This window comes from Lathamus discolor, chromosome W (assembly GCF_037157495.1).
Source record: "Lathamus discolor isolate bLatDis1 chromosome W, bLatDis1.hap1, whole genome shotgun sequence".
In the NCBI taxonomy this organism is placed as follows: domain Eukaryota; kingdom Metazoa; phylum Chordata; class Aves; order Psittaciformes; family Psittacidae; genus Lathamus; species Lathamus discolor.
In genome coordinates, this window is record NC_088908.1 from 35725211 (window position 1) to 35738894 (window position 13684).

General features: G+C 39.4%; 1 protein-coding gene across 1 annotated transcript in view; it reads right to left on the reverse strand.

Moving 5' to 3' along the window:
- LOC136004256 (transcription initiation factor TFIID subunit 4-like) overlaps positions 1 to 13684 on the reverse strand; it is a 252580-nt gene that overhangs the window by 179770 nt on the left and 59126 nt on the right. Inside the window, exons 9-10 of the mRNA XM_065660599.1 lie at positions 4429 to 4534; positions 1436 to 1553 (exon numbers count right to left, since the gene is read on the reverse strand). Of these exons, the coding sequence (XP_065516671.1) occupies positions 1436 to 1553; positions 4429 to 4534 (224 nt within the window). The remainder of the gene's footprint in view (positions 1 to 1435; positions 1554 to 4428; positions 4535 to 13684) is intronic.

Genomic DNA, 13684 nt, shown 5'->3' on the forward strand with positions numbered 1-13684 from the left:
TTGTTCTCTAGAGGAAAAATGACATACACCCTTGACAGCTTATTTACCCAACTCACTAAAGATTTACTGATTTATGAATCAGTGCCTTAAGCATTTGATTCTCCCCAAGGGAAAATTAGTAATTCCAGCTAACCTAATATATTCTATGTATAAACTAAGTGGATGCAAGAAACAATCCTTGCACAGTTTACAACATCCAGTTAAAAAAATGCTGTCCCTTTTGGTGTATGTAAAATTGAAAGCTATACTAACAAAGAATAAATGTTCATGTTGCTTACAAACATAAAAAATACTTATTAAGACAGTACAACTGAACCCAACAGACATTTTAAATCATTTAAATACTCAGTGGAAGGCAAAAGCATTGGAAAATAAAAAAAAAAAAAAAAATTTGCTTCTAGATTAATACTAAGTACTAGCACTATTAGTTGCAATATTGACATGCCTCAAAGCAGAGATATTTCAAAGAGCTACACATTCTCTTCTACTTTACTTGCAAAAGCATAAGCCTGAAACTTAATTACTAGTTTGATGATGTCGGAGCAATATTAGGCATCCGGAATATGAAAATGAAAATCTAGGTATATTTTGTCATTTAACAAAGAAGAAAATGTTTAAACACAAATAAAATGTACTTTCATCAATGGAAAAAAATTAAAATTATGGTAGTGTAAGCAAAATGCAGTAAACAAGATTAGTTTTTCACTACAAAAATTAAAAATATCAAAATACATATTAAAAAAAGTTTGAAGTACAAAAGAACTGGTGTAGCATCAATGCTACTGTGATGAACCTTTGCAACACCTGGTTAGTACAGGGACCCACAGAATGCTCCGATCTCTGCTACCAAAGTATAAGCATGTGAAAAATATATACAGAGACGTATTCTCTTTAAAACCAAGAACAACAATCCTATATACAGACAAACACACACAAAAAACCAACCCCAAAACCCATTACCAAAACTATACAGCATTTTCTCTATGCTGATGCTGCAGCTTAGCTGAAGAAGCCTATTGACAGGATGCCTTCTCATCACACTCAGTACCTTCTCAGCAAGATAGGATCCACATGAATGTTAGAATCTGATAACATGAAACCAACCATGTATTTTTAAAAACTTCATACACATGATTCCATTTACCAGAAGTTTTATTATAACCCACAGAACTGAAGGCTTTACTAAACATTTAAAAGTGCATTTAGGGAAAAATCCTCCAGACATGTCATGACCCCCTCCTCCCTCTTTTTAAAATAGAACTAAGTAAGAAAATTGTCACCCAATCACCATAAGATAAGGTAGGAATTATTGTAAAACATTGCCCTCTGGTGTTAAGACAATTCTAAATTCTATTTTGTATTTAAGATCCCACCCACCCACCCCCCAAGCACCCCCTGCATGTTTTTTTCTTCTTTTTTTTCTTTTTTTTTTTACCTGAAAGAACCACCTCCAGGGTCATTCAGCTGCTTGTTTTTCTGATTTGCAGAGACCTGAACACCAAAGCCTCCGGGACTTTTGCTGGCTTGTATTGTTGGTGCCTTCCCTAGTGTGCCTGAAAAACACCAAGCAATGTTATTATGAGAAGTCTTAGACAATTTACATCAAAGAACCTTCTGTCCAGAAACTAAAATTAACTGTATATTGCAAACAAAGGAAGTCATTATTTTTAAAGATCACACTGCTGAAGAACAATTTAAAATACAAAATTTATATTAACATTACAGTTTGTTCAATATTTACAGGATACTGAAGATTCCAAAACTGAAAACTATTTGCAATAACTGGTTATAATACACATAATGGCTACAAGTGTGTTTGCAATTGCCAGTAAACCACTTTTCTAGATAATCTGTCTTGATACAGACACTGTAAGTCACAGTCACTAAGGGTATTAACTATGCCTTTTATATTTTTTATATAGTCATTGTTCTTTGTTGCAGTGAAAGAATGTATTTTCAGAGTTGAAAACATTATTGTAAATATTTAGTGCTTTATATTGTATGCAAAAGAAAAAACACTATTGTAAAATTTGACATAATCCCCATCATAAAGGTCGTCTTTTACTTTCTTATTTTGAAAACAATGATTTTAAAGTTGTTCATATCTCTATCCAGACTTTACAGGTCTATGTGTAGAAGTAAAACTGGGCTTTCTAAATGAGCCAGTGTGGTGGACCATTCAGCTCCTTGTGACAGTAAATTAAAAAAAATATATTAATTCCTCCTCTGACATTTGGCAATATCTAACAAAAATAACTGCAAATTTATGTTGCTAATTAGAAAAATTAACAGACCTGCATTATTACTATTAAAAATATTTCATCAGTATACAATTGAAAAAGCACTAACAAATGAAACTTTTGGAGTAAGCCTTCCTTTACTGCTTAAACATGTTTACTTGGGTTATATTTTGTGTTTTCTTTAATCCCACCTGTGATTTGGCATGTGAAAATAATTAATTAATGTCTGCTTGATTTTTTTTTTTTGTGAATTTTTTATGCCATCACTATAGTGTTACTTTCCCTGGTGTGGAAATAATTTTATTAATATCAAAGTCCTTAAATCCTGCCTACTTTATCTATACTACTGTTTTAAAAAGCATTATAGTCCGTTCACATGGATGCATTAATATACAGTACACTAGCAGATTCACTCCAATTTGAGAAGGAAAATGCATCACTCAGTGGAAGTTAGCTCAGTTCTGATGTAACTAGTCTTAAAAAAACCCAAAAAAAACAAACCAAAACAAAACAAAAACCACAATCAAAACACCGAACAAAAAAAAAACCTCACACTCCACCAAATTACACTACTTCAGTTTTCGATATAGACCACATCCTATTACAGCATTTTACTTCCTTCTAGAGGAATACCTAGGCCAGTATAAAATATCATTATACTGGTGTTTACCATAGAAAGTTTGAACAATACATCAAGATCAAAATAATCTGGTATCTGAGACTATGCCGTAGTGGCATTTCTTAAAGCTGCTAGCACACAGGCAGACATTTTGCCAGACATGGGCTGCAGGATGAGCAGTTTTACAATGGGATGTTTTGTAAATTTTTGTGTAATTAAAAGAATACAGTGGTGGGCTTAAATAATCTTGTAATTAGGAATAAGCTCACCTAAAAGCAGGGCTTTGCATGAATTTACCTTTATGAACCATTGTCTTCCTTAAACCAAACTGCCAGTTAAGTTGCATTTAATTGGCTGATCAATGGTTATCATTAATAAATTCATATTGTGAAACCAGTGTTTAAAAAGCAGATGCCAGATCATGCAAATTCTTGGCACACTGTTGACTTTCACAACTTATGAGACTGAACAAGCAAAGAAATTAAATCAGCCTTCACTCTGAGACACATTAGTCAGAAGTGGAAGTTCGTTCCATAAGATGTTGAATGCCTTCCCTGTTAATAAACTCAGGATGTATCAGTGCTATCAAATATATACCTTTTATGGCATTTCTTCCCCTAACTTGGAAAAACAGCCTACAGGAATACAATGACAGCTTGGTCTCCATGTTCATTCAACCTTTCGATTCTCTGAAGAGAACAGAGCCAGCAGAACATCAACTGCTGTTAACTGGTTTTGATGCTGTCTTTTCCCAAGGAGGACAGAAAATACCAAGCAGTAGGACCAAAAGATCAAATAGTCAGGAATAGATTTTATGTGTTTAAACTAGCTTGATTTCTGATTAAATACCTAAAGATGACAAGCTCTGTATTCCATTACAAACCCTCAAGCATCTAAATGCCCAAATCCAAAAAGATACACATAATCAGAAAAAATAAAAAAGAAGCCTAACAGGTCTAGTGGTGGAAAGAAACAAATGTGTATTTATTAGAAAGTAAGAATGCTTCAAGAACCCTCTTAGAAAGTAGGGTGTATCAGCCAGGCATTAATCTGACTGTGCAAAGAGAGATGAGGAAGTTGTGTTCAAACCACACTTCTTGCTCCCCTAGCTAATCATGGCATGTCAGCTTGCTGCAGTTGGGGTTTAAGAGATTTCTTTAGGGTTCCTACCTTGACCTCTGTAGTTGCAGAGACAGTGACTATCATGTTCTGCTTCAGCAGTAAGAGTTAGAAGTAGGGTGATTACACTGAGGCATCCTCTAGGCTTTTTTGGCCCAGAGTTAAGAGCATAGGACAGCAAGAGTCAAGATTCTGACTTCTACCAGAACTTTCTATGAAAACTGCTGAGTAAGGAGCTAAGCAAGTGAGTTCCGAAACATTTTACTGTGTTGGTCTGAAATACCTTGAAACTACATAGTAAAAACATGCATTCCTCAGCCAGTATGAAGTAAAAAATAAATGTCAAGCTTTCCAATGTCAATACTGTAAGTTTTTCCCATGCTACTAGTTTGCAATTACAATGAAATTCATACAAAGGTAACAATCCCACTAAAACATTTAAACCCGTACCTTGTGATCTAACGGTCTGAGTTATTACCGCTGGCATCCTAATCTGGGTAGTCTGGCAAGCAGGGGTTCGTTTCACAGTTTGAGCAGATGTTGACTGGATAATATGCTATTATTAAAAAAAAATATTCTTTATACACACACACAACATAAATATACTAATACCTGTAATTACTAATATAAGCATCTAGATCTCTAAAAGAACAACCGGCTAGAAAAAAAAGTCATATTCATGTAACGCATATGGTTGTGCGTGTGTACATACTTATTTTGTCATTATGCATTAAAAAAAAACCAACAAAAACCAACATTCGACAAAAATGTTATGTCACAACCTTCATCAAAAATCTATTTCAAAGTAGTAAGGTTAGTATTTAAGTTTAGACTTCTATCTTCGGAAATTTTACTAGGAAGAAAAGCAACTTTGTAGAAGAAAATGCTAAAATAATGTCATGGTTTAAGCCCAGACAGCAACAAGAACCACACAGTTGTTGGCTCACCCCCCCCCCCCCCATTCCTCCCCCCGCTCCCAGAGGGATGGGGAGGAGAATCGAGAGAATGTAACTCCCACAGGTTGAGATAAGAACAGTCCAGTAACTAAGGTATAACACAAACAACTACTGATACCACCAGTAATAATAATGATAAGGGAAATAACAAGGGAAGAGAATACAACTGCTCACCAACAGCCGACCAATACCCGGCCTGACCCGAGCAGCGATATAGCCCTTCCAGGTAACTGCCCCCAGTTTATATACTGGGCATGACATGCTGTGGTATGGAATACCTCTTTGGCTAGTTTGAGTCAGGTGTTCTGTCTCTGCTTCCTCCTGTCTTCCCCTCCTCCCTGGCAGAGCATGAGACTCAGAAACTCCTTGGTCACAGTAAACATTACTGAGCAGCAACTAAAAACATGGGTGTTTTTATACAACAACATTTGTATAACATTTGTATTTGTTGTTTTATACAACAGTATCATTCCCCGGCTGAAAGTCAGAAACACAGCACTGCATCAGGTACTAAGAAGGAGAAAAATGACTGCTACTGCTGAACCCAGGACAAATAATTTCAGTGGTATCCACCTACAACCATGAGGCATTTCACTATATAGCTATGCTTTAAAAAAAAAATACTAAAAGTAATTTCTAAAATATTATGAGTTCTAAAGTCATATATACACAAGACAGAAAACAATGTTTTGTAGCAATCATATGCTATTCATCTTTTAAATGTTAACTGGATATTCTCATGGTTTCACTCTAATAGTAAGCCAATTTCTGAAGTCCTTACCCAAACCTGAAACTGAGTTAGAAACTTAGAATTTGATCCATAAACAAATTAAATTAAAAAGAAAAAAACTGCAAGGGTCATGTGCAAGCAAGAGCAAGATGCATACTCATGAAATCAAGGACAAGGTAGGCAGAGATGGAATGAACAGAAGAGTAAAAGATGTGTGGATGCTGCAGAGCTGGAACAAAGTCCAGAAATAAACTTTGAAAACAAAACACAAGCAAACAGCTGCAAATAACATTACAACCACAGCTCAGGCATGACAGCTTCAGAAGTCTTGTGCTCTTCACAGTCACAACTACAGTACTCCCATTGCATAATGTGTCTGCTGTTCCCAAATTACACATATGGATCTCGCACCCACAGGATGCAGTATTCCCTCCTACAGGGCAACATGCCACACTACACAGCTACTTGAAGCAAATGGGAACCACTGCACCAGTTAGCATTATTCTTACGAAGTGTATCTAAAACTGTACTAAAACTGTGGTTTTGGAAGGAAGCTTGCCAGGCTGGTCAACAAAGCTTTAAACTAGATGTGCTGGGGGAGGGGGGCATCAATCCATCCCAGCACTCCCAGTCAGTTGCCAGCACTTATAATAAATGCTCAGAGCAATGTAGAGATATTTCAGCAGCTCCAGCCAATGAGCTGGCTTCATTTGGAGCTTGGCACAGACGCCTCTATATAAACGCCTGTAGTATGGGGAACAAACAAGAGGAATTAGAGATGTGTGCACGTCTATGGGGATATAATAGGTATGACAGAAACATGGTGGGATGGCTCCTATGACTGGAGAGTTGGAATGGAAGGTTACAGGCTCTTTAGAAAAGACAGGCTCGGCAGAAGGGGAGGGGGAATTGCTATTTATGTTAGGGATAGTCTGGAGAGTATGGAACTCTGTCTGGGGACAGGTGAGCAGTTTACAGAGAGATTGTGGGTCAGGGTTAAAAGGAGAACAGCCATGAGAGAAGTTACTATGGGGATCTGTTACAGGCCGCCTGATCAAGAGGAACCTGTGGATGAAGCACTCTACAGACAGATAGAAAAAGCCTCATGCTCACAGGCCCTTGCTCTCATGGGGAACTTCAACCACCCTGACATTTGTTCGAGCAACGGTACGGCACGGCACAAGCAGTCCAGGAGGTTCCTCGATTGTGTGGAAGACAACTTCCTTCTGCAACTAACAGAGAAGCCGACAAGGAGAAGTGCAATGCTTGACCTCATGCTCACCAACAGGGAAGGGCTGGTTAGAAATGTGACACTCCAGGGCAGCCTTGGTTGTAGCGATCATGAGATGGTCGAGTTCGAGATCCCCAGGACAGTGAGAAGAGTGCAGCAAGCTCACTGCCCTGGACTTCAAAAGAGCAGACTTTGGCCTCATCAGGAATCTGCTTAGTAAGGTTCCATGGGATATAGCCCTGGAGGGCAGGGGGGCCCAAGACTGTTGGTTGATATTCAAAGCTCACCTACTGCAAGCTCAGGAATGCTGCATCCCAACTAGAAGGAAGTGCAGCAGGAGGGCCAGGAGACCTCCTTGGATGGATAAGGAGCTGCTGAGGAAGCTTAGAGGGAAAAAAAAGACTTATAAAAGGTGGAAGCAAGGACAGGCAGCCTGGGAAGAATACAGGGATGTTGTCTGGGAAGCTAGGAACCAGGTTAGGAAAGCTAAGGCCCAGTTAGAATTAAACTTGGCTAGGGGTGTGAAAGGTAACAGGAAGGGATTCTTTAGTTACATTGCAAATAAAAGACAGACTAGGGACAATGTGGGCCCTCTCCGGAAGCTATCAGGAGAACTAGCTACCCTGGATTTGGAGAAGGCTGAGGTTCTGAATGACTTCTTTGCCTCAGTCTTCACTAGCAAATACTCTTACCACACCACCCAAGTCTTGGAAGGCAGATGCAGGGACTGTGAGAATGAAGACCTTAGACACACTGTAGGAGAGGTTCTGGTTTGAGGCCATCTTAAGAACCTGAAAATGCACAAGTCCATGGGACCTGATGAAATCCATTTGCGGGTCCTGAAGGAGCTGGCGAATGAAGTTGCTAAGCCACTGGCCATCATATCTGAAAAACTATGGCAGTCAGGTGAAGTTCCCGATGACTGGAAAAAGGGAAATATAACCCCATTTTCAAGAAGGGGAAAATGGAAGACCAGGGGAATTACAGACCAGTCAGTCTCACCTCTGTGCCTGGTAAAATCTTGGAGCACATTCTCCTGGAAGGCATGCTAAGGCACATGAAAAACAACAAGGTGCTTGGTGACAGACAGCATGGCTTCACCAAGGGGAAATCCTGCTTCACCAATTTGGTGGCCTTCTCTGACGGGGCTACGGAACTGATGGAAAGGGGTAGACCAGTTGAGGTCACCTACCTGGACTTGTGCAAAGCATTTAACACTGTGCCACACGACATCCTTCTCTCTAAATTGGAGAGACATCAATTTGATAGGTGGACCACTTTCTGGATAAAGAACTGGCTGGATGTCTGCACGCAAACAGTTGTGGTTGTAGTCACGAGATGGTCGAATTTGAGATCCCCAGGACTGTGAGAAGAGCGTGTAGCAAGCTCACTGCCCTGGACTTCAAAAGAGCAGACTTTGGCCTCTTCAGGAGCCTGCTCAGTAAGGTTCCATGGGATATAGCCCTGGAGGGCCGGGGAGCCCAAGACTATTGGTTGATATTCAAGGATCACCTGCTACAAGCTCAGGAGTGCTGCATCCCAACTACAAGGAAGTGCGACAGAAGGGCCAGGAGACCTCCTTGGATGGATAAGGTGCTGCTGAGGAAAATTCAAAGGAAAAAAGAGGCTTATAAAAAGTGGAAGCAAGGACAGGCGGCCTGGGAAGAGTACAGGGATGTTGTCCGGGAAGCTAGGGACCAAGTTAGGAAGGCTAAGGCCCAGTTAGAATTAAACCTAGCCAGGGATGTTAAGGATAACAGGAAGGGATTCTACAGGTACATAGCAAACAAAAAACAGACTAGGGAAAACATAGGCCCCCTGAGGAAGCTTTCGGGAGAACTGTCTACCCTGGATTTGGAGAAGGCTGAGGTTCTGAATGACTTCTTTGCTTCGGTCTTCACTGGCAAAGAAGGCACATGAAAAACAACAAGGTGCTTGGTGACAGCCAGCATGGCTTCACCAAGGGGAAATCCTGCCTGACCAATTTGGTGGCCTTCTATGATGGGGCTACAGAATTGATGGATAAGGGTAAAGCAGCTGATGTCATCTACCTGGACTTGTGCAAATCGTTTGACACTGTCCCACAAGACATCCTTCTCTCTAAATTGGAGAGACATCAATTTGATGGATGGACCACTCGGTGGATAAAGAACTGGCTGGATGGCCGCACACAAAGAGTTGTGGTCACTGGAATCGGTTGCCCAGGGTGGTTGTGAGTGCACCATCACTGGCGGTGTTCAAGGCCAGGTTGGATGAAGCCTTGTGTGGGATGGTTTAGTGTGAGGTGTCCCTGCCCATGGCAGGGGGGTTGGAACTAGATGATCTTGAGGTCCTTTCCAACCCTAACTATTCTATGATTCTATGTGGTCAACAGCTCACTGTCCAGCTGGAGACCAGTAATGAGTGGTGTCCCTCAGTGATCGGTGTTGGGACCGGTCTCGTTTAACATCTTCGTCGCTGACATGGACAGTGAGATTGAGCTCGCCCTCAGCAAGTTTGCTGATGACACCAAGCTGTGTCGTTCGGTTGATACGCTGGAGGAAAGGAATGCCATCCAGAGGGACCTTGACATGCTTGTAAGGTAGGCTGATGCCAACTTTATGAAGTTTAACCTCAAATCTCCAGGATACAGGGGAGGACCCTAAAAAAGTCAGGAGGATTGGCCAGGTTAATAAATGGTTAGACTGGTGGAGCCATAGTCAGGGGTTTGGGTATCTTGAACATGGGACCCAAGTTAGTAGACCAGGTCTTCTGGTGGAGCTCATCTGACAAAGAAGGGGAAGAGTGGTTTTGGTAGTAGGCTTGCCAGACTGGTCAAGGATCGTTTAAACTAGATGTGTTGGAGGAAGGGGGCATCATTCCATCCCAACACACCCAGTCAGTTCTGGTGTCCTCAACATAAAAAAGGACATGGAACTGTTGGAACAAGTCCAGAGGAGGGCCACGAGGATCATCAGGGGACTGGAACACGTCCCGTATGAAGATGGACTGAGAAAGTTGGGGCTGTTCAGCCTGGAGAAGAGAAGGCTGCATAGAGACCTCATAGCAGCTTTCCAGTATCTGAAGGGGAGCTATAGGGATGCTGGGGATGGACTGTTCCTTATGGACTGTAGTGACAGGTCAAGGGGTAATGGGTTAAAACTTAAACAGAAGAAGTTTAGATTGGATATAAGGAAGAAGTTCTTTACTGTAAGGGTGGTGAGGCACTGGAATAGGTTGCCCAAATGAAGTTGTGAGTGCTCCATCCCTGGTGTTTTTCAAGGCCAGTTTGGACAGCGCCTTGGGTGACATTGTTCATTGTGATGTGTCCCTGCCCATAGCATGGGGGTTGGAACCTTATGATCTTGAGGTCCTTTCCTATCTTAACTATTCTGTGATTCTAAGAATTGAATCATAAATTAAGGAGTATGTGATACAAGTGATGCAGTGACTTTTGGTTTTAGTATTCTTCATTGCTTCTTTGAAAATGTTTACTTAATAGAACAATATTGGCATTTTAACGTTAAAAAATATGTGCTGAGCTTTAGAAAATTCCTTTTTTTTTTCTCATGCAAATTTTGAGGTACTGTTGAATAATTGTACCTGTTACTATTAGAGCATGGTAACCAATGGTAAATATGAAATGTAAGCCCATAAAAGCATGAACATTGTAAGTTAATGCTGCTAGATTACATGATAGCTAAGGTTTGATATGACATTTATCTTCAGGAGTGAGTAGACTGATAAATCACAAGTGGCATAAGAAGTGAGTTAGCAAGTGTTCACTCACGAGTGAAGATAAATGTCTTATCAGGCCATAGCCATTCTGAAATTTGTATGTTTAGAAGTGGCTTGTTTCTTCCTTTCACAACACTTTTTTTTTAAGTGAGAAAAAAGAAAAAAAGCTTGAAAAAGGATATATTTTCTAAATGTCTTTTTTTTCTCTCTCTCTTTTCTTTCTTCTTCTCTCTTTGCAAAAGCTTCTATTTCCTGCGCTTCTGTTTTTATTGCTGTATTTAATATGCTTAAGTTTTTGGATCAAGTGTTTTTTTGCAAGGTATGATTTGTTGAGTTAGACTAATATTGCAGCCCTTGTTAAGTAAGGGGAAGCATATCGTTGGGGCCCCATGCATCTGCATTGGTAAAGGAGCATCTAGACTGTTGAAGGCTTGCAAAAGACTTTTCCTCAAAAACTTTAGTAGTGAGTTCTAATGTAATTGTCCTAAAGAATTTTTCTTTTCAGTGGTTTGTAGGCAGTAGCTTTCATTTTTAGTTGGTATCTCCTGTTTGCGTAAGAAAAAGAGAACAGAAGTTATCAGTCTTTCTGCTTTTATACATTTTCTGTGCTTTGGCTGAATTCTTTCTCAGCCTGAATTTGTTGGTCATTTGTGCTGTTAATTAGTGGTCTGTGTTCTTTTTCCTGTAATAGTGCATATGGTAGAAGATTCACGCCTGTCATAGTGTGATCATTACCTTGTGGCTTGAGACTGGGACCAGAAAGCACTGTTACTTTGTTCTCATATAGTTATTGAACCCTTTTTCAAGAAGGGCCTGAAGAAAAATGAGTATTTCAGCTGTCACCACTTTTTTATTCTGGTTATCAGTAGCGTGACTATTAAATACCCTTTTTTAATCTTTATAAGTCTGCTTGATTTGTGGAAACAGCCTATAAACATCCCTTAACAAATGTGAAAATAAAGTTAACTTTAGCAATGGACAGAGTAGTAGTTTGAAGCATTCAGAAAGTTAGAAAAGGAACTTGCTTCAGTGTGTTCCTTGAAGAGCTCCAAAGTGTAGCAGTCTGGGAGATGATTCTTCACCTTTTGATTGGTAAATTAAGAGGAATGAAAGGAAGAAGTATATGACAGTACTTGCTGTCTCAGCACTGTCTTGATCATAATTTTGTTTGGTAATCTTGCTATTTTCTAATTTTTCAATGGCTAAATCAGATTAAATATTTTTTATTTTCTGTGACTGTTATTGTTTTGCTGTTGTGCTTGTTGTCTTCAGTGGTGGAAATAATGAAAATGGCTTCCCTTTTTTAGTGGAGATGGAACGATTAACATTTTCTGTAAACTTTGAAGATATTCTGTCTTGTTACCTTTTCTGACTCAGCACTTTTATAAGATCATTGATAATATGGTTATGGATGTAGTGGTCAAAGGCTGGAAAGGACTTCTGGAGGTGTCTGGTCGAACCTCCTCCTTATAGGTTAGCATGTTGCCCAGCACCTTGACCAGTCATGTTTTGAACATCTTCAAGATGAGATTACACAACTTCTCTGGGCAACCTGTTCCAGTGCTTGCCCACCCTCGTGGTAAATTTTCTTTTCCTTACATTAAACTGAAATTTCCCATATTCCAACTTGTGCCCATTGCGTCACATCCTTCTGCTCTGCACCTCTGAGAGAGTCTGGCTCTATCTTCTCTGCATCTTCCCATGAGGTGGTTACAAACAGCAATAAGATTTCCCCTTTTCTGAAGGCTGAAGTTATGTCTCTGATAACCTCAGAATACTAAAACGTCTACTTCTGAATCTTCTAGATCTATCTGGGTTAGCAAATTGGTCCTTATGAACAGATCATTTGGGATTCAGCATTGGTTCAGCATATGAATAGATAGCATTAGATGGGGTACACTCTGTGTGTGTTTTTAGGCTGTGAGAAATATGAAATAATTTAATCATATCCCAGACTAGCTTGCTAGTACCTTGTTCATTGTCTACACTTTTCATGCTGAGTTAAGGACATAATAATACTGTGTTTGCTGTTAGGAAAATAGGCAAGAGAGTTAGAACAGTTTGAATTATTTTAATTGATGAAGAGTGGTTTAGGTTGTTTATAAATTTTAATGCACAGTCAAGTAACTTTGATTCATCAGTTTTTACTATGTTCCTTGTTTGCTGCCAGAGGTTAAGCATTCTGTTTCAGAAACAAATTGCTAATGTTCATTCCTTAATCACTTCTAGTTCTGAAGGTTATGTCTGTGTTGAAAGGTATCTTAAAACTGTATAGAAACTGGAATTTAAGTTACTGTAAAATATTGCTCTGAGTTCAGGTGCATTTATTCCTTTTAGAGAGTACGTGCTTGTTGCTGATTGGTTTCTGTATGGAATTTAAGGTGACAATTTCAATCTGTGCCCCTTTATTTCTCAATAATTTTCTACTCTTTCAGCACTTCTACATATGTTGAAGTCCTCATACAGTAATTATGAAAGGACATTTTTTGAATGTATTTGATAGCAAAGAAAACATTGCCATTGTTTATGTAATTTTAAATGGTTAAATACTGTTCTATCTTTTATGGTGTTAGTGGGTAATATTTTAGGGCATTCACATGGAAATATTAAACAGGTGTAACAGAACTTGACTCTGAACTGTAGAAGCTGCTTGCTTCACAGAGGAAAAAAAATGGAATTGCAGATGATTACTATAATACCAAATAGTAATTCTATCCACAAGTCACATCTCCTTTTTGGCCTGGCTTCTGGCCAGTTAAGGTATGGCTGCTTTTCTTCACTATTCTCTAAAAATTTATCCAATAAATTATTGTAAAAGTGGTAACATTCTCCTTATTTTCCCATACCAATGCAGTCTCTCATCCCTTTCCCTCTCCCTCCCCTATAGACTATTCTGTCTCCTTACTTATTAAAATATACTTGTACATGTTTCCTGTGCATCAAGATAGATACAATCAAATTCCACTTTCCCCCCCCTCATTTTCACTTACCACCTCTATTTCTTTCCTGTTTTAAGCATGGTAGCTACTTAACTCTTTCCACTCAAGTGTCACTATTTGCTCACTGCATGTC